Genomic DNA, 27,389 nt, shown 5'->3' on the forward strand with positions numbered 1-27,389 from the left:
AGATCACAGAATGAGTCTGCCTTATTCATTCTGATATCCCTAGAACCTTGCATAGTACTAGGCATGAAGGAGGCCCTTAGTACATATTTACTGACCATTCAGTAAAAGGTCAAAAATAGCACTGTGCCTAGTAGAGCACTTGCAAGAGTTGCAAAGAAGCATAACATTGAATCCCAACCCTTGAGGTGCTTTTGTGTCATAATCAGAAAGCAAAATGTATGCACATCAAAGTTAATTAACCTGTAACTTTTATCAAGCAGTTTACTTCAGTAATGAAAGGGTGGCTCAGTCTTAAGACATGGATTTGCCTAGTTCATCACGGCACTAGGTCGTAGGAGAACCAACTGGTCAACTACATGCATGCTGAAAAGGCATTGTTATAATTCAAAAATCTTTATATCTTTATATCTTTCATTAAACTAGGAACAGGAGAGTACTTCCTTGCTATTAGGAGGCTTCCTGGCTGAAACCAGGAGCCCTCTTTGTATTTTATAGTGAAAGATCAAACTTGAAGCATTCTTACTAAAGTCAGAAACATTTTTCTACAATTTTTAGGCAATGCCATAATACAAGACAAGAAATACGTATTAAAAATTGGGGAAGAAGAGGTAAGGTTTACAATTATATTCAAAAGATATGACTATTTGGAAAACCCAATTGGTTCTTTTTTTCCCCCAACCAAATTTCTTGGGCTGTGTAGGTTAAGTATATAGGTGTGGTGACTGGTTGTGGGGTAAATATTTAACACCCAGTAGCTTTCCTGTGTACCAGGAAGATGAAATGGAAAAGAGAATTCATTTGCAGTATAACCCAAAATACAAAATTCCATGGAAGGCACCTAAGACATGTAGGGCAAAAAGTTTCACATAGGGACTTTCCTGGTGACACAGTGGTTAAGAATCCACCTGTCAATGCAGGGGACACAGGTTCGACCCCTGGTCCGGGAATATCCCACATGCCACAGAGCAGCTAAGCCCGTGCACCACAACTACTGAGCCTGTGCTCTAGAGCCCGCAAGTCACAACTACTGAGCCCACATGCCGCAACTACTGGACCCCATGAGCTCTAGAGCCCGCAAGCCACAACTACTGAGCCCACACGCCACAACTACTGGACCCCATGAGCTCTAGGGCCCGCATGCTGCAACTACTGAAGCCCACGTGCCTAGAGCCCATGCTCTGCCATAAGAGAAGCCACTGCAGTGAGAAGCCCATGCACCACAACGAAGAGTAGCCCCCACTCGCCCCAACTAAAGTCCATGCACAGCAATGAAGACCCAACACAGCCTCTGCTTCCAAAAAAAAAAGTTTCACATATGTGTTACTTTGAGATGTTAATATTTAATAAAATAAATGTAGAGGACCTATGTTAAAAAAAAAAAAAAACTCTTAAGACTAAAGGACATGGTAAAAAGACTTGAATGACCAGAAAGAAATATTTTGGCCCTGAATGAACAAACCTAACGGTTATAAAGATCTAGGTTCTTCAAAAGTTAATCTATAAATATAATGTATTTTCAGTAATTAATATCCTGATTTGGAAGGGGAGACATAGCAGATGATTTTGAATTTCATCTTAAATATTAAAACAGAATTCAAATAGCCAAAAAATTACCTGAAAAATGTAATGAGAAGAGATTTGCTTACTAGGTATTAAGAGTTGTTATAAACCTAAATAATTAAATTTGTGTTATTGGCAAAAGAGCAGGCAGATTTATGATATAGAATAGAAGTATTCAACACTGATAAAATGATTTTTCAAAGATATATTATTTTTTAAATCATGTAAAAACAACTGGTTAGCCATACACTCAAAGTCCACATGGAATAAAGATTTAAATATAAAAAACAAACCATTAAAATTCATATGGAAGTGCAAGGGACATAATAGCCAAAACAATCTTAACAAAAAAGAACAAAGTTGGAGGACTCTCACTTCCCAACCTCAAAATTTACTACAAACCAACAGTAATTAAGACATTGCAGTACTACCAATAAAGATAGATATGTAGATCAATGGAATAGAATTGAGAATCCAGAAATAAACCTTTGCATTGATGGTCAGTTGATTTTTAAGAAGCATGCCAGGCCATTTCAATGGAAAAGGAATAGTCTTTTCAACAGACAGTACTGGGATAACTGGATAATCACATGCAAAAGAATGAAGTAGGACCCTTACCTATACCATATACAAAAATTAGAATGGATCAAAGACCTACATACAAGAACTGAAACTATAAAACTCTAAGAAGAATACATAAGGGTGACTCTTCATGACTTCAGATTTGGGAAAGAAATCTTAGATATGACACCAAAACCACAAACAACAGAAAAAAACCTAGACTTATTCAAAATCTAAAACTTTTATTCTTCAAAGGAAACCGTTAACAAAATGAAAAAACAACTCACAAATGAGAGAAAATATTTGCAAATCATATATCTGATTAGGGACTTGTACTCAGAGTATATAAAAGAACTCATACCTCGACAGTTTAAAAAAAAAAAAAAAGACAACGAATTTTTAAAACAGGCTAATAATTTGAATAGATGTTTCTCCAGAGAAGATATACAAATGGCTAATAAGTACATGAAAGGATGCTCAACTTCATTAGTCGTTAGAGAAATGCAAACCAAAGCCACAATGATATAGCCCTTATACCCTCTAGAGTGGCTAAAATTAAAAAGACACAATGACAAGTGTTGGTGAGGAGGTGGAGAAATTGGAACCTTTATACACTGCTGGTGGGAATGTCGAATGGTGCAACCACTTTGTAAAGTATTCTGGCAGTTTCTCAAGAAGTTTAATCTAGACTTACCATATGGCTCAGCAGTTTCAACCCTAGGTATATATACCCAAGAGAAATGAAAACCTATGTTCACACAAAAACCCAAAACAAATCTTCATAGCAGCATTATTCATAGTACAAAAAAGTGGAAACAACCCAAATATCTGTCTCCTGAAGAATGGATAAACTAAATGCGGTATATCCATACAGTGGAATATTATTCAGTGATTAAAAAGGACTGGAGCACTGATACGTGCCACAACACGGATGATCCTTGAAAGCATTTTGCTAAGGGAAAGAAGCCAACGCAAAAGGCCACATGTTATAGAATTCCATTTATACGAAATGTCCAGAATAGGCAAATCCATAGAGACTGAAAGTGTCTTTCCACTACACTGCAGAATGGTGAATGACTGCCAGTAGATATGCGGTTTCCTTTTGGGTGATGAAAATGCTCTAAAATTAGTTAGTGCCAGGAATTCCCTGGCAGTCCAGTGGTTAGGACTCCACGCTTTCTCTGCTGAGTGTGCGGGTTTGATCCCTGGTTGGGGAACTAAGATCCTGCAAGCCATGCAGTGTGGCCAAAAAAAAAAAAAATAGTTGTGGTGATGGTTGCACACTCTGTGAATATAGCAAAAACACCAAATTGTATACTTTAAAAAGATAAATGTTATGGTATGTGAATTACATCTCATAAAGTTGCTATTTAAAATTAATAAATAAAGCAGGTTCTGAGTAAAGGTGACAGATTGTGAGATTTGTGTGGGAGATAAAACTAGGTGTATATAATATACATATACATCTATAATATATAACACATTATACATTATAATGTATATTAATGTACATCTAGTTTTATCTCCCTCACAAATCCCACAAGAAGCACAGTGAGGTGATTTTTTTTAAAAGTCATAAATCTACAAATTCAGGGGAGAATATAAGAGACATTGACAACATTTGGGGATTGGAATGCAGTTACATGGAGTAACTGACTTGGCAGTTCCCAGAAAGTCAGATGGCGAACTGGCGTTTAGGAAAACCAAGAGCTTACATCACAGAATCCTCAAAGGTTCAGGAACTGGTGACACTAGGTACCTTTAGAAGTGGGCTGAAACTGAACACTCAGATCAGGAGGATTGGTTGAAAGCTGCTTATGAGTAAGTTGAGAGTCCTACCATCTCCTCCCCAGCTCCATTTCACCAGAGACTGTCCCCGTCCCACCCTAGCAGAAGAATGAAGGGGCCCCGCCCCTGGAGAGGGTGTAGCAGGGAGTTTCTCTACAGGGCACACAAACGTGGATTTACTGTCAGAAACTTATAAAGCTTAATAAGCTTCAGGGCCCCTCACTTACATGGACCTTGTCCAGAGCCCTGATAGGACCCCTGGCCATGTGTCCATATGATCCTGTGTTTCTGTAAACTTCGAAAATGTATTTATGCTGCACTCAGTTAAGAATACCTCTGCCTTCCTTTACTCCTTTTTCTTTTTTTTAAATTAATTATTTATGGAGTATAGTTGATTTACAATGTTGTGTTAGTTTCTGCTATACAGCAAAGTGAATCAGTTATACGTATACATGTATCCATTCTTCTTTAGATTCTGTTCCCATATAGGTCGTTACAGAATATTGAGTTGAGTTCCCTGTGCTATACAGTAGGTCCTTATTAGTTACCTGTTTTATATAGAGTAGTGTGTACATGTCAATCCCAGCCTCCCAATTTATCCCTCTCCCCCTTGGTAACCATAAGTTTGTTTTCTACATCTGTGACTAAATTTCTGAATTTCTGTTTTGTAATTTGTTTCATTTGTAACAATTTTTTAGATTCCACATATAAGCAATATCATATGATATTTGTCTGACTTACTTCACTCAATATGACAATCTCTAGGTCCTTCTTTTTCTTCTTTATACTACCCTTCATGTCAGGCAGCTTTGGAGTAGCCTAGACCTTTTTTGGGATAGGACAGGATTGGACAGGGGGGATGCATTGATTGGGAGTATGCTGTTTTGACTTCAATTTGTAAAGACATTTTTGGAAAACTTTAATAAAACAAGTGAGAAATTGGGTCCTGAGTTGGAAATGTACAAAGGATACCTTTCTTGATCATTCAAATTTATTTTATAACTAAGGGAAAAATTGGATAAAAATAGAACACAAAAGTGAAGAAGGTGAGAATGAAATCAGTAGATGTTATTCTGAAATCAAGTAAAGTATAACAAAACATTGTCACATTGTACCAAAAGCTAGTAATTCATTAAGAGAATAGGATCAGTGCTAAATAGGAGTGGTAGTTATTTGGTAATCTAGTTAACGAAGAAGAGGAGCAAATCATATGAACATATTGCTGAAACATTTAAATTTCTAGTGGATTTAACACGGAACACATAACAAAGATAATATAAAACTCATGATATGCCCTCCTATAAGGACATCAATGACAAACCAGTTACTCTCATTAATTCAGAGAGCATTTATGATTAGTCATTGTACAAGAAAATTTGAAATGTGCCCTGAAATCTTACAGTTTATTTATGAAAGAAACATGAGATTTTCCTAAATTTTACAACAATCCTAAAATTTATATTGTATTTATATGTTACCAGTAAGCTGGAAAAAAAAGCTTTTCTAAACTGTCAGTAATAGAAAACAAATTTCAATCAACACTACTAGAGAAAAGGCTGAATTATCTTTCTTTTCTCTCTAAGAAAATGATTTATCAACTCGGTGTCACATGAAGAGGCAATCATAGACTATGCAGCCAAAAAAATGTAGAGAAATAAATATAAAGGTGTGTCAGGCAGATGATTAATAAAAATATTAGGTTATTCTTGATTCTCTGATGTTCATGTTGTCAGCTTTTATAACTTGTAATTTATTATGATCTTTTCTCTGTCTAAATAAACATTCACTTTCAGGTCTATTTTTATATGTGCAGTTTTGTAATCTCTTTCTTTAAAAGGACATGCAAAATTGTGTAAGCTTCAGGCCCACAAAACCCAGACCCACTTCAGGCACAGGTGAGGGCAGGACTTCATAGGAGAATGAAGTGGATGAATGCATGTGGAGTGCTGACACAGCCCCTTACACACACAGACACATGCACAGGGCCTCTTCTCACTGAGTTCCCAGAACAGTGAGCTGGTCCTTTGTTCCCAATGCCAGAGAGTGGAAGACTCTCCTCTAGGGAATTTTACCTCCCTCGGAGAAAAGAGTACATACTGGCATCAGGGATCCATCACAAAACTTCTCCACCAGATCATCCTACACAATAGATAGACATTATTCATGTACTCACAGCTTCTGGTCAGCCTTTTGGTCCCCAGTTATATATCCAAGAAGACAACCAAGAATTACCACTCATCCAAGGGACATGTTTAATATGAAAAATGGAGACTAAAACAAACCAGAAAAAAAGCAACTTGGGGACTTCCTTGGGTGGTACAGTGGTTAAGAATCCGCCTGCCAATGCAGGGAACACAGGTTCGATCCCTGGTCTGGGAGGATCCCACATGCTGCAGAGCAACTAAGCCCGTGAGCCACAGCCGCTGAGCCCACACTCTAGAGCTCGCAAGCCACAGCTACTGAGCCCATGCACCACAAACACTGAAGCCTGTGTGCCTACAGCCCATGCTCCACCACAAGAGAAGTCACTGCAATGAGAAGCCTGCACGCTGAAATGAAGAGTAGCCCCTGCCCCTGCTCACCATGCATGCAGCCAATCAGTCAATTTTTTTTTGAAAAAGCAACTTGAAGGGAAACTGAGACTGCTGTAAAGGAAGAAGAAACTTTTTTCAAAGCTACCATTACGATTTTCAGATAACACGTCCAAGAAATAAAAACAGGATACCATTAAAAAAAAAAAGACATCATGAAGATTAAGAGCTGTTGGAAATTAAAAACATGATAGCAGAAATGAAAAACTCTTTAGAAATATAAGGAAGGATAAGGAAACACTGAAAAATAGAGAAATTAGAGGGCCAGCCAAAGAGGGTCAGCATCAGAATTATAAGAATTTCAGAAATAAGAAACAGAGAAAATGGGTGTGGGGGGGAGAGGTCAACAGCAACCAAGTGTCCTTTAATCCCAGAACTGAAGGTTATAAATTGCCAACGTGAAAGAGTCCTGTGAGTTTCCCAGCACAGTAGATGAAAACAGACCACAAGGTACATTGCTGTGAAATTTTGCACCACAGGGAACACACATCTGATCCTTGAAGCTTACATGAAGAAAATAAAAAGCAGGTCACGTGCAAAGGCTGGGAATCAGGTTGGCTTCAGACTTCACCACCACCGCAATACTGGGAATTGAGAAGCCAGGGAAGCGGTGCCTTCGAGATTCTGGAAGAAATCATGTCCAGCCTATAATTTTATACCCAATCAAACTAGTTCAAGGATAGGAGAAAAAGGGTTTGGCTTGTGCAGTTTCAAGAATGATCTCCATCACACTTTTCCTCCACCCAAATGAGGAGTAAACCAAAAAAAGACACGGAACCCAGGTGGAAAAGACTCTAGGAGGGAGGCAGAAGGAATCCCTGTGAGGATGGTGAAGGGAGGGTCCAGGAGCAGAGGCAGCCTGTCCAGACCCAAACAGGTCCAAGGCTCCAGCAGAGACTGCTGCAGGAAGGGAAAATGACAGAACACCTGATACGAATGAATGTAATGCGAGTAGATTTAGACAACTGAGAGATGATTAGGGATATATGTAGAAGATGAAGCACGTGAAAGAAAAGTAAAAATTATTTTTAGGGAAGCTTAGGCAGTGTCCTTAGTTCTGTATTGCTGTGTAACATTATCCCACAAATCAGTGCCTCCCAACAACAATACCAGTTTCCGATTGTCAGGAATTTGGGAGTGGCTCAGCTGGGGGTTTTGGCTTGGGAACTCTGCAGTCTCCTGAAGGTTTGGCTGAGGCTGAACAGTCTGCTGGCTGCCACATGCAGGAAGGAAAACAAATCACATTATGTTCCTAATAGTTTATTTCGTATTGCTCTAACCAGATCACAGTATAACTCTACTGAGAAGACAGAGTTGCAAATGTGCCTTTGGGTAAATAGGGATGAAGACCCAAAAGAGGTATGTGTGTTTGTTAAATTGTCCTCTTCCAAGATAAAAAGTCAATAGCAAGGACCTAAAACCTAATAATCAAAGGGTGGCAATATATGGATTTTTATTTAGAGATGTAAAAGTACATATCAAAAAAAAACAAAAACAAAAAACCAGCCAAGTGCTCATCTCAGGCGATTGAGATTAGGGGAGCCTAGTACCTAATGCTTTACTTAGCAAACATTGTTGCCTTGTTAAACTATGCACATGTATAACTTTGATAAGAGCAAAACTTAGATTAATAGAAGGAAATCATAAAAGTAATAAAGTAGATACGGATGAATTTTTCTCTATTGGGATGGAGTGGGCAGGTCTTTCTCAGTATGATAGCAAAGGAAGAAATCATAAAAGAAAAAGATAGATTTGGTCAATTTGACTTCATACCAATTAAAAACCTCTGTACATTAAACACACGCATGTACAAAGTGGAAAACATTAAGCCAAGGGAAAAAATCCTGGGGCTGGTGGCAAAATGTAAACTATTTCAATCCTTTAAAAAATGTAAATTGTGGGCTTCCTAGGTGGCGCAGTGGTTGAGAATCAGCCTGCCAATGCAGGGGACACGGGTTCGATCCCTGCTCCAGGAAGATTCCACATGCCATGGAGCCACTAAGCCTGTGTGCCACAACTATTGAGCCTGTGCTTTAGAACCCGTGAGCCACAACTGTTGAGTCCATGTGCTGCAACTACTGAAGCCCATGCACCTAGAGCCCGTGCTCTGCAACAAGAGAAGCCACGGCAATGAGGAGCCCACAAACCACAACGAAGAGTAGCCCCACTCACCTCAACTGAAAGAAGAAAGCCCGCACACAGCAAAAAAGACCCAACACAGCCAGTAAAATAAATAAATAAATAAATAAATAAATAAATAAATTTATTTATTTTAAAAAAATGTAAATTGTTTCAATCTGTCTCGGGGGGCCATTTGGCAAGTCAATCAAAGCCTTGAACCTGCATGTATCCTTTGACCCAGCAATTCCAATACTAAGAATTTATCCTATGTGGCTAATCCTTGATGTGCCCAAAGATTTAGCCAATAGTTTTTGTTTATAATAGAAGAAAAATTTGAGGCAGTTGAAATGATCAGTAAGCAATGTAGGTTACAAAAATAAAACTAGTGGTACAGTTGATTAATAAAATACTAGGTAGCTCTTAAAAAAGTCAGGCTGATGAAGACTTGTGTATTGGCATATAAAAACATTCCTGATATGTGTTTCCTTTATTTTTTTATATAATTTTTTTTATTTATTTTATTTATTTATTGGCTGTGTGGGGTCTTTTTTGCTGCACATGGGCTTTCTCTAGTTGCTGCGAGCGGGGGCAACTCTTCATTGTGGTGCGCAGGCTCCTCATTGTAGTGACTTCTCTTGTTGCAGAGCACAGGCCCTAGGCGCGTGGGCTTCAGTCGTTGCGGCACACGGGCTCAGTAGTTCTGGCTCATGGGCTCTAGAGCACAGGCTCAATAGTTGTGGTGCACGGGCTTAGTTGCTCCACGGCATGTGGAATCTTCCCAGGGCAGGGCTCGAACCCGTGTCCCCTGCATTGGCAGGTGGATTCTTTACCACTGCGCCACCTAGGAAGTCCTTTATTTTTTTAAAGTTGTGAAAATATGCATATACTGTACACACTGAGATTTGGGGTATTTTTCTCTGGAATTTTATGTATTTGTATGTGTGTGTGTATGTGTGTGTGTGTGTTTGTCCTTTGTGGTTTTCCAAGTTTTTGACACTGATCAGGTATTATTTTTATAGTCAAGGAAAAAAACTTAAGGGATTTTTTTTTTTAGTTTATTTGAGAAATATGGAAAGTGCAAAGAAGAAAACAGTAATCCTATTCTCACCATCCAGAATTAACTACTAACATTTGGCGTATCTGCTTCAGGTTTTTTTCTTTCTGCAAATGTTTAAAATATAATTAATACCAAAACATGTAACCTTGGTTATCTTTTCAATATGAGACTGGGGGCTGTTTGGAGATTTTTTCTTTTTCTTTTCCTCTTTTCCTTCTCTTTCTCCCTCCCTCTCTTCTCTTTCTCTTTCTCAATACAGGCTTTTCTGTATTGCTCAGGTTTTCTCTAATGAGCATGTTTTATTTTTTAAAGAAATGAACTGTAATCAATTGTAAAAGGTAGAATATTTTAAAATGCCAAATAAAGTCATAGATGTTTCAAAGAAGGTAAGTAAGGTTTGGGACTCAGAGCAGCTTTGATGAAGCCAAGAGAAGGGAAAGGTTCCCTATGGGTGGGGTGGCCGTATGTCCCAGCCGCCCTGGACAGTCCAAGTTTTTATGCCTTTTGTCCTGATGAAATTATTAATGACTTGTTGGCACTAAAAAATAGATGTCCCGCTTTGGGACAGGAAGTAAATAACTTATAAGGAGTCTGGATTTGGGGGATAAATGAACAGCCACTTGGCTGAATCAGAGTAGTTGTATTGGGTGAATGGGAAGGGAAACTAAAAGGCAAAGTGAGACCATATTATAGAGGCACAGTGACTGCTGGTTTAGGAAGGTCCTCCCACCAATTCTAGGGCTGGCACAGGAGATGTACAGAGTAAGCCTAGAGCATCTCATAGTCCAGAAAACAAGGAAGTACTAAACAAAACACACACACACACACACACACACACTGCCATGGGTATGTCAGGCACAGGAGCCAAGTGAAGGCACGCCCAATGGCCAAAGCTGGAACAGTTTGAGCAACAAAATAAAGTAGTTTTGGATTATAACCCATATGAAATAAGTATCTGTGCGTTTATACTGATATAAATGACAGAATAAATAGAGAACAGAAATCTCCCATGCAGAATCCCAAATAACTTATGCCAATACTCTGCCCTCAGAGAGGTGGAGTATAACCCCTCCACTTCTTGAGTGTGGGCTGTGCCTAGTGGCTTCCTTCCAGAGAGGGGAGGGGGGTTAAGAGGGGGAGGGGGGCGTGACCATATAGTGGAGAATCCCGGGAAACACTACTTCAGCCCAGTGATTGAGGCTCACGTCAACAGTAAGAAGTCAGGTTGATAGCTCGAACCCTCAGTGTGATGTGGTGAGAGTGGCACTTTACTCCTTCCTCCCAGAACCCAGAACCCAGAACCCCAGCCTAGTCATGAGAAAAATAGCAGACAAATCCCAATTGTGGGACACTCTCTAGAACACCTGGCCAACACTCCTTAAAACTGTCAATGTGACCAAAAAGAGGGAACGTCTGAAAATATCAAGACTTAATGACTAACTGGAACGCGGCAACCTGGCTGGGATACTGGAACTTAAAAGGGGCATTAGGTCAAAACTAAGGGAATCTGAATAAGATATGGATTTTAACATTTCAGGATTGGTTTGTGAATCATGACAAATACGCCATACGAGTATAAGATGTTAATAATAAGGGGGAAATAATAAGGGAAACTGGGTGTGGGATGTATGGGGTTAGGTGCTGTCTTCACGATTATTCTGTAAATCTAAAACTTTTAAAATTAAAAGTTCCTTTTTTTTAAGGCATTTTTCGGGCAGGGAGATGGCTTTTGAAGAGGTGAGTTGAAAGCTAATCAGAATCATATGATAAAGTTATAGGTGATTGTCAGTAGCCGCAGTGAGGTTACAGAGACCTGATTCCATCTACACAGTTTATATAACCTTTCATTTGTGCAGAAGCACCCAGTTCAGCACCAGCCTCCTTCTCCTGATAACACGGTCCTCTTTCATTTCCACTCTCTTAACGATGAACTCTTTCTAAATTCCATAGTATTTTTTTCATCTTTATTGGAGTATAATTGCTTTACAGTATTGTGTTAGTTTCTGCTGTACAGCAAAGTGAATCAGCTATATGCATACATATATCCCCATATCCCTTCCCTGTTGAGCCTCCCTCCCACCCTCCCTTTTAAATTCCATAGTATTTTAAGATTAGGTATTTCAATCAGATGATTTTTTCCTAATTCCTTCAAATACATGTGACATATCTGTATGAAAGAGCATTAAACTGAGTAGTAGAGAGAAAACTGGACCAGAAGTTTCAGCCCTGATGGTTTGTTTTGGATCCTGTCGTTGAATGACCCTGGGCTAGTCACTGAACCCCTCCAGATCTGCTTCCTCATCTACAAAATGAGAGGGTTGAACTGGAAAAATTTCTATGGTAACTTGCAGCTCTAAAAATACTGTGATTCTAAATTAAGAATTAGAGAGAGGCTGTGGCACCAAATAATGGAATCTAAGTTCCTGATTCCTTTGTATCTAGTCAGTAGTACTAGACTCCAGGTTAGAATCACTTTGAAGACTGCTCTGAGGTTTCTTTAAAATTCTTGTCCTGCTCTCTACATTCTTGGAATGGAGATTCAGTTTAGAATTCAAGTTTTAGATAAGCCGAAAGGGCCACCTAGTCCAACTCCTCTGTTTTATAGTTTGCTTAGGAAACTAGTCAGAAGCAGAGACCAGAGTTTCTGGTTCCTGGTCTAGAGCTTTTGATATGGCAACATGCTTCACAGGAGAAGGAGCAATCTATTCCCAGTGCCACCAGGGCCTCATTTACACTGTCACCAAAATGGCCCTTGAGGGCAGTTGCCCACTGTCCAAAACCTGCGTGTCAGTCAACTCGAGTCCCTGATTTGGGGAAAAGTAACTGGGGGAGGGGGAGAGGACTAAGGCTCTCCTCTCCCTGTAACCTTTCCTCTTCAGGTCTGAGGAAGGGGAATGGCAATTTCACTTTTTTCTTTCCTTTTCAATTCCATAGCTTACCTTTCCCCCTGGTAATTACATAGCCAGAGATTATTTGTTTACAGAAGCCACGTGAATCAGCCAGTCCCCAAAGAGTTAACGCTCCCAAATTACGGGGCTGGGTTAACAATAAACAGGATGTCCTCCAGAAATTAAATTTAAACCGCTGTGACTCAGGCTGGCCCATCCTCTCAACCAGATCATTGTCTGGGGTTATTATCGGTGGTTAATTATACCATTGGGTTTAGCAGCAGTGTTGGTCAGTGTGGGCCAAAAGAAGCCAGACTCGGGGAGACAGGGATGTGGAGGGGTGGGGGAAGCACTGGGAGCGGGAGGTTTGAATGGAAGGGACCACTGGTCCTGAGCGCTGGAAAGAGAACATTGAGAGTGGGGTCCAAGCTGCACCCTCAGGGTTCTTTCCTGAGCTGATCCCAGCCAGGGATGCTGAACTCACTGCTACCTCGGCAGGAGAAGCCTGTGTTTCTCTAGCTTGTTGGGATGCACTGTGGCTTCTTTTCTTCTCAGAATTGTAGGATCGCAGAATTTCCAGTGCCTAAAGGAAGTTTCTAGATTACCCAGTTTAACCCTCTTGTTTCACGGAGTAGGAAATTAAGTCCCGGCCCAGTCATCACGTGAAGGGCAGCCTGCTCGTTAGAAGTGGAAGCGGGGTTAGCGCTCAGGGTTAGACTCCTCAACCGTGACCTTCTTTCCATTATGCCAAGCTGTATTCCGTTTCCAAGTGGAGAATCTGAGGTGCAGAGCTTCCCAGCAAGTTCAAGGCACACTTGAACTGGATTCAGATTCTTCTCCAAGCTAGCTTTATTTAGATGTTCTCAGTACTTGCAGGAAAGAACCCAGCCTGACTGGTCCTTAATGCCCCTATAATTTGTCATCTCTCCCCAGCCCCAACAAGAAGCCTGCCACAGTTTGTCTCTCTATAGAGAAGTAGGGAAGCACCTAGTACAGATGATAGTGGATTTTGTAGTGTTCTTTGTTTTTGGTTTTGGTTTTTTGTGCCTTGTATCATGTGGGGTCCCGGTTACCTGACTAAGGACCAAATCCATGCCTCCTGCATTGGGATCATGGAGTCTTGACCACTGGATTGCCAGGGAAGTCCCTGTGGTGTTTTGTAAAGGCATGTTTTCAAGGATGATCGCTGTCAAGGTGAGCCTGTGATCTCTGACTTTGCAGCTCCTCGAGACACAAGGTTTGTTACTAGTACAGTATCTCGCCTTTCCTGCCTCCATCTTTGCAATGTATTTAAACAGCAGACCAGTAGTAGGAAAGATGCTCTGGGACACCTCCATCTGACTCTGTCCATGGAGGACCATTCTTCTGGAGCCCGGCCTGGCTGCTAATGGTCCTAGACCCGCAGGCACGTGGTACGAGTACAGAGAGCCAGGCACTCCTTCCGGGGTCGAGGAGTGGCCGTACCTCATCAAGTCTTATCCTTCCCTGTTTCTCCTAACCTCCCTCTTTATCTCTTTCTCTGACAGGATTCCTTTCAAGATTGGGCAGCCCAAGAAACAGATTGTCCCCAAAACAGTGAGTAACCGATTCTTTCACTCCAAGACTCACCTGACCTTTGTGTGCTGTGTCACCTGAGCTGTGACTCAGTGAATCACGGGGCTGGGAAGGCAGGACCCAGGTCGTGCCACTCTAGAACCTCGCACAGACGGGGGCTTGCAGGGCCCTCCTGTCCTGGGACGCTTTCCTCCCTCAGATCAGCCCGGGCCCCTCCCCCTCCTCAGGCAGGTGGAAGAGGTGGCTTACAAGGTGAGGACGGACACCCTGCTTCTGAATAGTCCAGCACTGGGATCTGGCGTGACAGTCTACACTTTCCTGAAAGTGTTCCTGAAACTTAGGCTCCCGCCAAGGACACATCCCAGGTCTTCATCTCCACCCCCTCAGGCTGTGCAGAAGGCCAGGAAGCCTCCCTGGGATGCCCAGGTCCCCTTCTCTCCGCTGCTAAATTCATTCTTAGCCAGGACCCAGAGCCACTCAACGGGAGGGCATGATTGAATCCTACCCCCTTGTAAGCCCACGGTTTTTATCCCTATTTCATCACCACAACTGTAGAGGAAGAGAACCTAGATTCTTAGAAAGTTGGAACTGTGGGAATCCCCTGGCGGTCTGTGATGAGGACTCCACGGTTCCACTGCAGGGGACTCAGGTTCGATCCCCGGTCAGGAAACTAAGATCCCACAAGCCATGCCCTTAGAGATTCTCCAGTTTTCCTGATGAGGAAACCAAGGCCCGTGGAGTTGCAGTGACTTTCTGAGGTCATCTACCTAGTTCCAACAGAGCTGGAATTAGCACTCAAGTTCAAGGCTCCATTCAGTACTCTTTCCATCGCTTCATGTAACCTCACTCGGGCTATGAAGATCTCCTGAGGTTTTGGAGTTCTAGTCAAGAATGGCCTCTCCAAACCCTCACCCACAAATCTGAGCCAGGCTCTTGAGAGTTTCACGTGGGAGACCATATCTGTGAGCTTAGCAGGGTCAGCCTGCTGGAGGCCCTGGCCTGTCATCCCAGCCACTGACAGTTCTTATCTTAATAACCTTGGCCCTCCTTGGCTCAGGACTCAGAACTGGGTTTGGCGGGAAGGGAAGTGCGGCACACGTCTGAGCACTGGCTGCATCTTTGGGAAATCCAAAGTTAGGTCACTTGAAAGGAAATGGGCCCGCATTAAAAGAGCCCTCCTCTTTTTCAAGCAAAGGCAGGCCGAGGACAGACTCAGAGTTTACCTCCCATGCAGAGGCTGACCAGCTGTGGAGGCTCTCAGCTGAAGCGTGAAGAATCTGGGCGTGCTCCAGCCAGCTCCAGGAAGTGGGAAGGTGTGGCTTTGAGTCTCCAGAGTTTAATGCAGGGCAGATCCAAAAGGGAAGCGGTTTCGAGAAGGGTCTTTTATTCCCAGCACTCAATACCAAACAACAAGCAAACACAAATTTCTCCTGACACCCCCACCTTGATCGAAATAGCCTTTGTTCTTCATGGAAAAGTATAGGCTAGAATGCATTTTCTAGCTTCCTTGCCAGAATTTGTTGCTGGAAAGGGCTCTGGGTCTTTTACTCTGAGGAGTGGCCAGGACTTCCCAGAGGAAGGGCAGATGGACCATCTCAGTGCCTGTGAACGGGCCCGTGGCCTCCCTCTTCCCTTCCTAGCATCCGTCGTGTTTGGGACGGAATTGTCGTCTTCTAACTCCTGGCGTCAGCTCCTCCAGACAGACGGGGCATTGAGGAGTGGTGAAGAAGCTGAACTTGGAAGGTTCCCTGCCTGGATTCCCATCCTGGCCCTGCCATGTGCTGTCTGTGATCTTTAGCAAGTTCCTTACCCTCTCTGAGCCTTTGTTTTCTCCTTAGTGAAGTGAGGATGATACTAGCTCGTATGTCATTGATGTAAATATTATGCATATGCAACATTAACACGGTGCCTGGCACGTAGTGAGCCCTCAGTAAACATTAACCGCATTGTGAGGAGACAGCTGATTTGACTCTATAAATCACCAAGGACCCAGCCTGTCCCAAGCAGTGCAATGAAATGGTAGGCTGGGCCTTTGATCTCTCACAAGGAATCAGAGGCAACTTATGACTTGGAACAGAATCCTTTGCTTCCTCAACTCCTCAGAGGCACTGAAATCTGTGTAGCAAGACCCTGCCTCTTCGGAGTCTCCCTCCACCCCACAAGCCCCCTCCAGGCCCCCAAACAGGCTGAGGCTGTGCAGTTGTCTCAGCATCTCCGGCAGCTGCTCCCAAACACGTGACGCACTCTGCTTTTCCTGTCTAGGCGCTCTCAGGGAGGGGAGCAGATGTGGCTGCCTGGGTTATGGGAAGTCATGGCACCCCTGTCATGGGAAGAAATGCTCATGTTATCTTCAGGGAGTTTCAGGAGGTTTTTGGCTCAAGGCACCCAACCGTCAGACACAAAGAAAGCATTGTGCGTTTGCCCTCCCGGTTCTCCTGTGCCCAGGTTATTAACACGGATTCCAGTATTGTCAAGGCTTTGGCTGGAGGGGCGTGTTCTCTGCAGGGGCTGACCCCTGGGGCTGACGTGGAAGGACAAGCGCTCCCCCACCTCCCAGTCCCAACTTTCTGCTTAGTCCCCTCCCGCTGCCCCAGCCCGTAAAGGAGCTGGAGCATCTTGGTGTGGCACAGAGAAGCTGCACCTCCCTCTGCAGCCAGGACAGTGGAAGACTTTGCACTTGGAAGCAAGGGTTTCCCTGGGTCTCACACACACCTAGATTTCCAGCTAGGCAGGTAGGCGCTCTGGCAGGCCAAGGTAGATGGGAGTCCTGGCAGGTTGAGCCTTCGCTGGAGAAGGGTTTTCGCATGCAGAGTGAAGGGACCCGTGGTAACAAACCAAAGGGAGGCCGCTTTCCACCCTGAGCAGGCCTGGAAGAGGAGCTTCTCAGAAGGCTCAGGGCTCGCTCGACCTCACCTGCAGTCTGGCTCAGCTTAGCCCCGGGATTAGAGCCTGGCCCTGCTGGCTGGCCTCCCTCTTCCCTTCACCATGAGTGTGAGCGGCTGGGAACTCAGCCTGCTATTCACTTGACAACCACTGAGCTCCTGCCGTGTGGCAGCCTGGCCTAGGCCCTGGGGACGAGCTGTGAGCAGCTCAGCCCCTCCTGCCACCCCGAGCCTTCGTGAACGCAGGGGCTGCCGAGGCGGTCTTGTTGCTTGATCCTCGCGGCGCTGACCTCGCCAGCCTGACCCGGCCTGTCCTGACCTGCTGACAGTCATGCACATGTGTTTACACTTGCATTGTTGACTGGGGTCCAGTTGCCTTTTTGGCAAAGGCATCAAGCATCCAGAGATGTTCAGATCTTTTGCGTTTGGCTCCTTCCCTCTGCACGGATATACCTTGGAATGAGACTCCAGTGTGTCCCTTGATCCCGTCAGCCGTTGTCTAAGGGTCTAGAATCCCGGTGCTGTGCCTCTCAGATCTTTCTCCAGAGGAGGAGAGAGACCTCAGGAGCAGTGAGTTATGGAAGCAACCCCAGCTGGCTACCGGAGGCAGAGGAGGTGAAGCATTCTTGACCTTCTCTTAGGCTGTCGGATGGCCTTGAGCACACAGAGCGGAAGAATCGAGCTTCCACCCTAACACACTTCTCCGCTTCCGGCGTGAGACCCTGAGTTTCTCCTCAGTCAGTTGGAAACCTGCGGTCCTTTCTCCGTGCAAGTCCCAGCAGCGGCAGCCAGGGAGACCAGGTGTTCCCTGACATTCCACACAGCACGCCGGGATTGCACAAGAGGGCGCCGGGAGCCTTGCCCTCGCCTCCCTTCCCCACTCTCAGGGCACCTACTCCCTGCTCTTGATCTTCAGGAGCGCTGGACCTTGGCCAAGCCATCCTTAATTTCAATTTCATCTTTTTGGCCAAAAAATGCTTGTCATACGTAAAGACTGCTCATCTGTCACATCCTACAAAGTAAGTCAGGAGACATGTCCAGTGGGGGGAGGCCCCGTGTAGCCCCAGGCACAGGGCTCAGGCTTTACCCCAGCTGCCACCTGACCGTGTGCTCTGTGCCAGGGGGTCACAGACAGTCTGCACCCGCAGGCCCCTGGTCCTCTCGCCAGCCCAGTGGAGGAGAACAGGGAGGCCCTGTGCGCGGGCCGGGCTCCGTGCTCTGTGCTCCACACATGCTGCTTGTTAATCCTGCAGACAAGCCAGCGAGGCTGACGCCACTGGCCCACTGCCTTGCCGGCCACCTGAAATTCCCACGGGCTGAGACCAAGTGAGACTATCCCGTTTTACTAGGAAAGAAACCAAGGCTCAAAATGTTGGTAGTGTTTCTAAGGCTTCTCCTCTAGTGTAAGAGTTCACATCTTCTGTCTGCTTGCTCCTTCCACCACCTTCCCCCGGGCGCTGTCGGAGAAACGACTCGACTAACCTCAGTGTGGACTCCGAGGGGTGGGGCGAGGCACCTTTGCTCCAGAACAAACCGGAGGCTGTTCAGGCCTTCAGCTAAGACTTTGATTCCTGTCCAACTACAAATCCCCTGATTTAGGTAGCGCTTTAAACTTTTATCAGGCACACGCACTTTAGTGGGAGTGAATTAGGAATTTTTTCTTGAGGGAATCTTCTGGTGGATCATACAGGAGGTGATGATGAAACGCTGGGTTCCTGGGTGGAGAAAGAGTGGGTCTGTGAAAAAGAGAGGAAAAGGCTGTAGGGCAGGAGGCTGAGGCACCAGTGAAGATTTTTTTTCTTTTCTTTTCTTGGCCGTACCATGTGGCTTCTGGAATCGTAGTTCCCCAACCAGGGATTGAATCTCGGCCCTCAGCAGTGAAAGCGCAGAGTCTTAACCATTAGACCACCGGGGAACTCCCAGTGATGAATTTTACTTCACAGCTTTGTGGAAGGTCCCAGATGTTGGGATCATAAAGCAAGGGGAAGACTACATGTTCCTGCTTCTAAGTTGTATAGTTCAAATGAGGAAGACAAGATGCGAGAGAGCCTGTCGTCCACCCCTGAGGACCAGCGCTAAGTAGGGCCTCCGCGTCAGGCCTCACTGTGCCCCTGCCCGGCCCTCCATGGGGCTCCCCACAGCTCCCCGTTGCGTGTGTGTGTGTGTGTGTGTGTGTGTGTGTGTGTGTTTGATCTTCCAAGCAGGGTCCGTGTCTGTTTTATTCACCAGTGTATCCCTGGCACCCGGCAGAATGCGTTACACTTAGTGGGAGCTCAGTAAATGTTTGTGGATTAATGAATGTAGTTTTAAAAAAGGGGGGGACCTGGACCAGGAGTGTGAATTCTAGCCCTGCTTTGCCCTGAACTAGCCCTGTGTCCTGATGTAAATCATTTCCCTCCCCGGGCATCATTCTCCTCATTTATCACGTGAAATCATTGGCCCGAATGACGTTCTGCCAGTCTACGCCTGTGTTGAATTTACCTAAATCCAAACATGGAGCATGAGGCCGATGGGGTTTTAGAGGATGCCTGGTGAGGGGCGGTGGGGCTTTGGCAGCCGCTGCAAATTCACAGTCCTTCCCCTCCAGCCTGTGGCCCAAGTGGCAGCCAGGAGTGAGGGCTCTCCCTGGCAGGAGTCTCAGGCAGCAGCCCGGGAGGCACTCACGTAGGCCACGGCTTTAGTTCCTCAGCCAGGGCTTTCCCCCGCCCTTGGTAGAATGACGGTGTTCAGGCCCCAGGCCTGCTGCTCACTAGCGGTGTGACCTCGCTCAGGCGACTCCCCCTGTCCCAGTGTCCTCAGTACAGTGAGGGCCATCAACGCACCTGCCTGCCAGGTGAGTGATGGAGGAGAAGGCAGTCATGGGAGCATGTGGTACCTCAGCAAGCCATGCAGGGAGCCGTTCGGCCTCCTTGGAAGAGGACAAAGCAGAGGTGGGGTCTCGGGGGCTCAGTCCTCCTGTTGGCCCTCAGACATCAGGACTCCACAGGCCACTCTCCTGAGACCATTGCCCGGGCCCCAGTTTACAAATGGGGAAATTCAGGCTCTAGAAGTGCAGGTGACCTTCCTGACGTCACCTGCCCTGTAGGCTGCAGAATGGGGGTCAAGGTGCATACCCACTCGGTTTAAATATCGGGGAAATCTGGGAACTCATCCAGGATTTAGAAAGCCTTGCCTGCGTTGGTGGTAATATTTGTGATGGGTGCATCCCACTGCACAGAGCGGAGATACCTGGTCTTTCTTTCTTTTTTTTTATAATATTTCTCCCCAACGAGTTCATGTTGTTGTTGTTGTTGCTATCCATTTTTTTTTTTTTTTTTATTGGCTGTGTTGGTTCTTTTTTGCTGTGCGTGGGCTTTCTTTTAGTTGCTGTGAGTGGGGGCTACTCTTCATTGTGGTGTGCGGGCTCCTCACTTCCGTGGCTTCTCTTGTTGCGGAGCACGGGCTCTAGGCGCATGGGCTTCAGTAGTTGCAGCACATGGGCTCAGTAGTTGTGGCTCACGGGCTCTAGAGCGCAGGCTCAGTAGTTGTGGCACACGGGCTTAGTTGCTCTGCGGCATGTGGGATCTTCCTGGAGCAGGGATCGAACCCGTGTCCCCTGAATTGGCAGGCGGGTTCTCAACCACTGCGCCACCTAGGAAGCCCTACCTGGTCTTTCTTGATCCACCCTGAACCTAGCAGGTTCGGGAAGCTGTGAAGAAACCAGGGTCAGGAGGGGAGTTGACCCGTTCCAGTCCCAGAGCTGCTGAGTGGCAGGGACAGGACCAGACTCCAACCAGCCCAATTTCCTCCACACCCTGCCTCCTCCCAATGATGAGTTTCCATCACACTCTGAGCCCCTTACCTGCCTCCCATCCCAGGGGAGGGGAGAGAGCACAGCCCAGCCTCGCTCCCTGCGGTGCAAGAACAGAGGCGCGATGCGCTGGTACCTGCCTGGCTGGCCCGCCTGGGAGGAGAGGCCTTCGCCCTAAATCAAACACTTAATTAATTTGGGAACACAGCGCTCCTGTGTCATGAAGAGTGTTCTGGTGCTTGTGTGGACTGGACGGTGTTGTTTTCTGCAGAAGGGGGTGCAGGGTGGGGAGGGCGTGGAGGGAGTATCGTAAGTGGCAGATTTTTTCCAACGTGCTGTCATTCCTCCAGTGATTGAGTTATCACTTCCCTTACAGGTGGAGAGAGACTTTGAAAGGGAGTATGGAAGACTCCAGCAGTGAGTGTCAGCCCCCAGAAGGGAGGGCAGGGAGGGGGTGCTGCTCTGCTGGGAGAAGGAAAAGAGCCTTCTGCCTGGTCTCGCCTCATCCGTTCACTATCCATCCCTATCCATCCCGTTAGCACCCTGGGAGCCGAGGGCAGCTCAGTTCACCGCCTGCCGGAAATTCTCCCCCAAGTGGTGGCTGCATGACAGTCGTTAACTCGTAGCCTTTGGGTGCGTGGCCTCGTGCCGAGTTCGTAGTAGCCTTTCAGTCGGTGGGAACATCCTTGCAGAACAGGGCCCCTTCTCCTCCAGGCAGGCCACCTGGGTGTCACGTAGGGCTCAGCTTCGGTGGATGGGCAGAACAGGGGCAGAAGCTGGGGGTGATGCCAGGTCCCCAGGCCCGTGCCCCTGCCTTGCAGGCTGGAGGAGCAGACGAAGCGGCTGCAGAAGGACATGAAGAAGAGCACGGATGCCGACCTGGGTAGGTGGCCTGTCCCCCTTGCCCAGCCTGGGTTGGGGGGGAGGGGCAGAAGTGGATGCCTTCTTCTCTCAGTCCCTTTAGGGCTGGCTTTGAGGGAAGTACACTTAGTAGATGGCCCGCACATGTCCCTGAGAAGTGGCTTGAGGTCACCCTACACTTAGCAGGTCACCACTCACCGCTCTCCCCAGGGCGGCAGCAGCAGCCACCACTGGTGGGTGAAGGGCAGCTCCTGTGGTCTGTGTCCCAGAGAGGATAGGGTGGCTCTGGCCACGACCACCCCTGCTCCTGATCCCTGGCGTCTCCAGACTGTGCGTAGCAAGCCATAGGTCTGATTTTGAGTCCGTCCGTTATTTTGTAGTTAGTTCTGAGTCGCCTGGGTTCCGTCTTTCTTTGTGGCTCCCCAGTGCCTTTCCAGGAGGGAGGTGCTGTGGCCTGTGCTTCTGTTCCTTCCTGCTTCTCCACACAGCTGCACCCTCAGAGCATGAATGGAAGGAGCAGAATGTCAGGGATCCACGAAGGGGACCCTGGCTATAGACAGCGTAGGTTTTTAACAAAGAAATCAGGATAAACGGGTGACCCCTGGCGCCTAGGATTCCTGGCCGCCTCTGTCCCGAGTCAGAAGTGGATCTGGGCAGAGAAAGCCCTCCTGAAACGGTGGTGCCCTCACCCATCGCAAAGCCCCAGTCCCCCAGTCCAGAGAGCCTCACACGCTGGTGGCTGATGGATCAGAGTCAGTGAGGGCCTGCCGCAGTGCGGATCGCCTGGCCCACCCCCAGACCCTTTGATTCATCAGGTCTGGGTGAGGTCTGAAAATCTGTGTTTCTGACGAGTTCCCAGGCCGTGCTGATGCAGCTGGTCCAGGGACCCCACTTTGAGAGCCACTGCTCCAGACAGTTGGGGGGAATCAAATCAAACTTTTTCTGGTCTTGGAAACTCCTGAGCTGCTGCCTGGACAGGATTTCACATCTGAAGCTGTGGGTCCAAAACAAGATCGAGTAGACATGACCAGTCCCTGCCGGTCATTGTTGACCCTTGCACTACCAGGTTGTGTTAGGGCTCTAGAGACCCACACGGGGTCCAAGACTCTCACACTCTAAGGTACGAAGCCCACCGGCCTCCTGGTTTGAGCTGGGCTGACCACGCCCCTCCCCTGTCCCTACAGAGGTAGGACGAGGGATGTGAGCTGCTCCAGAGGAGAGTGGAGGCCGCGGCACCCTGCTCTGTTCACATAGTGGGTGGTGTCTCAGGGTGGGGGTCCCAGACCCAGTGCCACCCTGCAGACACTAGCTGTTCATTGACTTCAGATGGTTCTAGCAAAGAGACATCAGCGTGAAGACCTAGAAACATTAGGAAAGAAAAGGAAATTTGGGAAGAAAGTCTTCCCTCCCAACCCCTGACTTTTGGCGTGCTGGGGCAGGGGGTAGGGGTTGACCCTCAACTATTAAAAAAAAAATGAAGGGAAGAAATTTTTCAAAACCATTTCCAGTTTTGTCCATGTTATCTGTCTTTTAATTATGCTGTCTATGACCATTTCATAATTTAGTCAAGTTACATGTGAGTTTGCTCCTAAGCCTACAAAGTCACTTTAGTTTTTTTAAGAGGGTTTTCCCCTATGTTGCTTCAACGTCTCTGGGAAATTTACATTTCTAGTCTTCTCTCATATTTTGCCCTTTTGCTGGGAGACTGCAGCACATTCCCAGATTCAGGAGAAATCAAGGTACTGTAACACTTAATAGTGTGCTCTGGTTTAATTGACAGCATTTTTTTTCTTTCTTCAATACAACAATTGCGTGTCTTACAATTGATAGCATCTTAAATTTAGTGACATAAAATAATACATAGTTCAAAACCATGTTTTCCCCTGAGCCCCTGAAACTGGTACAGACACTGCGGAGCAAACAAGGCACTTCTCCAGCCTTTCCTGCCCCTCTAGGATTTTGTTTGCCAGTAATGGAGGCCTGAAAACTTCTACAGGACCAAGGACTCCAAAGCTGCCAACAGGTTGCCTCACCACACCAAATCTGGCCTAGTTGTGTCAATAAAGTTTTATTGGAACACACCCAGTCTTTGGGTGTCCTCTGTGGCAGAGTTGAGTTATTGAAAGTCTAAAATCTTGTCCTTAGCTCTACAGTAGTTTTGCCTCCCTGATGTAGATACTGTGTTACTCTTTCTGTGAGGGAGCCCCAAACCAAGCTTCACATCCAAACTGCCTGGAGATTTTTTTTTTAATGCATATTCCTGGATTCCAGACTTACTGAAATAAATCTTTGGAGCTAGAAATATGTATTTCTTACAGCTTCCCACCCAAATGATTCTGTTATAATGCAGAGTTTGGAAAATAAGTCATTGCAACAGGTAAATCTGCTGAAAATTATTACCCAGAGCAGCATCAGATGGACATTAACACCATCGGAAATGCACATTATACCATAAGGAGTGGTGTCTTGTGCCTCTGGGGTGCTGTGTAGTTTATGGCCTGCAGCGGTAGGTGGAGGTCGTCCAGGTGCAGGCCTCTGGCTCCAGGGAGGACAGGGAGTCCTGAGGACCAGACCTTGAAGCCTGCCCTGCCATCGGTGTACTGAGCTTTGACTTCTTACAGCCATGTCCAAATCCGCTGTGAAGATATCCTTGGACTTGCTCTCCAATCCCCTGTGTGAGCAAGACCAGGACTTTCTGAACATGGTGACAGCCCTGGACACGGCCGTGAAGCGGATGGATGCCTTCAACCAGGAGAAGGTGACTGGGGTCTTGGTCTTCCCCTCCTCGAGGCTTCTGTCTGGGTGGAGTGCCATGTGGCGTCCTTATCGGGGCTTGGTCTCCTCTCTGGGTGCCTGAGTGTCCCAGCCCTGCAAACTCTCTCCTGGCTGCCCTGCCCCTGCATTGGGTGCTTCCCATGGCTCCCGTGAGCTCACGTCACTCATGTGAGGCCATGAGGGAGACTCAGCCAGCTCTGCCCACCTGCACCTGTAGCCCCTCAGGCTTGCTGGCCCAGCCTCCTCGCTGAGCAAGGCCTTTGTCGGCCCCGCAGACAGCAGCTGACAGCACGAGAACTGACCCGGGGCAAGGCCGGCGCCCCTTGTCACCCTTCAGGCTCCCCAGTCGTCATCTCTGCCTCGCCCCAGCAGCGGTTAGGGGTGTCTCCTCCCTGCCCGGGGCTCTCAGGGTACCCCTGTCCGGTCCCCTTTCTCTTCTCAGGAAGTTGGCGTCTCCCCTTCCGGGAAGAGTCTGGCTTCCCCCCACTTTTGATGCCATTGGGTTTTTCTTTTGACAGGTGAACCAGATACAAAAGACTGTGATTGAACCCTTAAAAAAGTGAGTAAAGGTCACCAGGGGACCACGGGTCTCAGGGCAGCTACTGGAAAGGCAGGTCAACCAGCTACTTGGGGACCGAATATCATTTCTAGCAACCCGTCCCCAGACTCGCACGGGGCGGACAGGAACCTCAACCTCCAGGGGACACCGGCTCCCTGATCTGTGGCCCTGGGGCTGACACTGCGGGTAGCTCCAGAGCACCCGCCTGCCCAGGAGCACCCCGTGGCGGCCGGGCCCGTCTGATCCCCCACAGCGGCCGGCGCTCCTGTGGTCATTCTGCCGTTGTCCCTTTGCTCCTGACTGAGAACCAGTGGGACCAGAGCCTGCGGAGTTAAGCTAGCAGAGATCTTGGCCGGGCCTCAGCGGAGATGAGCGAGGCCTTTCATCTGGCTCGGCCGGGTCGGGAGAGCAGCTGCCTGCCGCACTCAGCTTTTGAAATGTGGGGGTGGCCGCACACAGGGCCGGGCGCAGCAGCAGGGTCCCGCCCAGGAAGGTCCCCTAACTCATGACCTGCCAGGGTCAGAAATTCTTCTGGGAGACTCATCTTCGTTCCAGCAGGCTCTGGTCGGTGATGAGACAGACCTATTCCCCGGGTCCCCTGAGGGGGGGCTGGAGGGGAGGACAGGCAGGAACATTGCCTTGAAGCTCCCGAATCACTTCATCTTCCTCCCTGGCCTCGCCCAGCTCGGCTCTGACCTAGAAAGGCTCCCGCTCCAGCCCGGCAGCTGCATTTTATTACCTCCTCCGTGGTGGTCCCTGGCAGTTGCCTCACCAGGGCCTGGGTAATGAGGCTGTGCTAACTACCATTAGGCCTGGATCAGGGCCCAGAGGGAGATGAAGAGAGCAGGTTTTCATCCTCCGGGCCCTGGTGTTGGGGTTGTTGGGCTCTTGTTCCCTGTTCGGATCCAAGGGGTGGGGTCAGGGAAAGCTCTTTCTAAGCCGGGCTGTCTGGAGGCTCCGCCGTGCCGGGGAGGCAGAACCTGGCCCGCGGGGATTGCTCCCCGCTCCCCCACCCCCTCTGCCCTGGGCCCCGGCCCCCGGCCCCTGCCTGACCCCAGGTCGCAGGGTCACGTGAGGGGCAGGGTGCAGAGGAAGGCAGGAGCTCAGGAGGGAGGCACCAGGAGGAGCTCCATGCTTGTGGCTCTCTGACCCGGTCTCCAAGCCCGAGGGTTCAGAGCTGGGTGGGAAGGACCCGGGCGGAGCAGACCCTGCCCACAGGGGTCCCAGGGGCTGCCGTGGAGGCTGCCGTGGACACCCACGGCTGGCAGAGCCAGGCAGGGGACACCAGCCTGGAGAACTGGGGGACTGACTCCCGCCTCGATTTCACCACCACCGAGGCGGCCTTGAAATCTGATGCCTGGCTTCTGGAGCCAAATGGAGAGAAATCCCGGCTGCTTCCCACCACCCCAGCAGCCCACCACCTGCCAGGAAGGTGGGTGATTTGCCGAGGGGGCGGGCACCATCTCCGCAGCAGATCCGCTGACCTCTGCCTGAGCCCCCCGGGCCTGCCTGCCTACCGGGCTGGCTTCTCTGCATCCCGTGGCCGACATGCGATCTCCCCCAACCACATAAACCCGGCACTGCCTGTTGCTGCCTCTTGCCAGGAGAGAAGCTCGCAAGGACCCCAGCACCGGAAACAGGAAACTGCAGCTTTCCTGTCCTCTGATGAGGCACAGGGCCACATGGCCACCCCTCCGCCCCCGGCCTCCCCCCAGGGCCTCGGCCTCTAATCCCCCAGTCTCTGGGCCTCATTCACATGGTGGGACGGGGATGCTTTCAATTTCCCTTTCCCTTTCCTGGTGGGTGGAAGATCCCGGCTGTGTGGGCACAGATTGAGGAATGGCAGGCATTCCCCACCAGGGCCGGCTGCTCGCAGCCCACCTCCCAGCCGGCCTCCCTCCCTCCCCCTGTCCCTCCGCCTCTCGCTGCCTCTTCGCTCCACGCTTACCCCGGGAGGCATTTGCTGTCCCACCTTAGGACAGATGAGAAACCGGCAGAGCTTCAGCAGCGCCTGGGGTAGGCCCAGCCCTGTCCTCCCGTCTTTGCGGGTAGATCTGATTCAGACTTTAGGAGCTTAAGATGTAGCGCGGAAGCCATGCCTGCGTTCTGAGAAAACGGACCGGAATAATATTGGGTTGGCCAGAAAGTTCGTTTGGGTTTTTCCCAAGGTGTTACGGAAAACCCGAATGAACCTTTTGACCAACCCAATAACTGCCGAGGCGGGGCAGTGCGATGGAGTGGCGAGAGTGCTGGCCCAGCATCCCTGGCCTCGGCCAGGCCTGCACCGCCAAGTCTCTTCCCCATCTGCAGAACGGGGAGCAGAGCTGAACTCTCAAAGCAGCAGAGCCAGTCACCTCCCTGAGTGGGGAGGGAGGTGTCGTGGGCTGGAGTGGCTCTGTGTG

The 27,389-nt window shown here is 47.9% G+C and overlaps 1 protein-coding gene across 2 annotated transcripts in view; it reads left to right on the plus strand.

Annotated features, from left to right (window-relative positions):
- The window catches only part of BIN3 (bridging integrator 3), a 45,875-nt gene that overhangs the window by 10,540 nt on the left and 7,946 nt on the right, over positions 1-27,389 (plus strand). For both annotated transcript variants that reach the window (XM_057721191.1, XM_057721192.1), the window contains exons 2-6: positions 14,093-14,141; positions 21,169-21,209; positions 21,614-21,675; positions 24,275-24,411; positions 24,947-24,987. In XM_057721191.1, the coding sequence (XP_057577174.1) occupies positions 14,093-14,141; positions 21,169-21,209; positions 21,614-21,675; positions 24,275-24,411; positions 24,947-24,987 (330 nt within the window). The remainder of the gene's footprint in view (positions 1-14,092; positions 14,142-21,168; positions 21,210-21,613; positions 21,676-24,274; positions 24,412-24,946; positions 24,988-27,389) is intronic.

The sequence above is a fragment of the Hippopotamus amphibius genome, chromosome 2 (assembly GCF_030028045.1).
Source record: "Hippopotamus amphibius kiboko isolate mHipAmp2 chromosome 2, mHipAmp2.hap2, whole genome shotgun sequence".
Classification (NCBI taxonomy): domain Eukaryota; kingdom Metazoa; phylum Chordata; class Mammalia; order Artiodactyla; family Hippopotamidae; genus Hippopotamus; species Hippopotamus amphibius.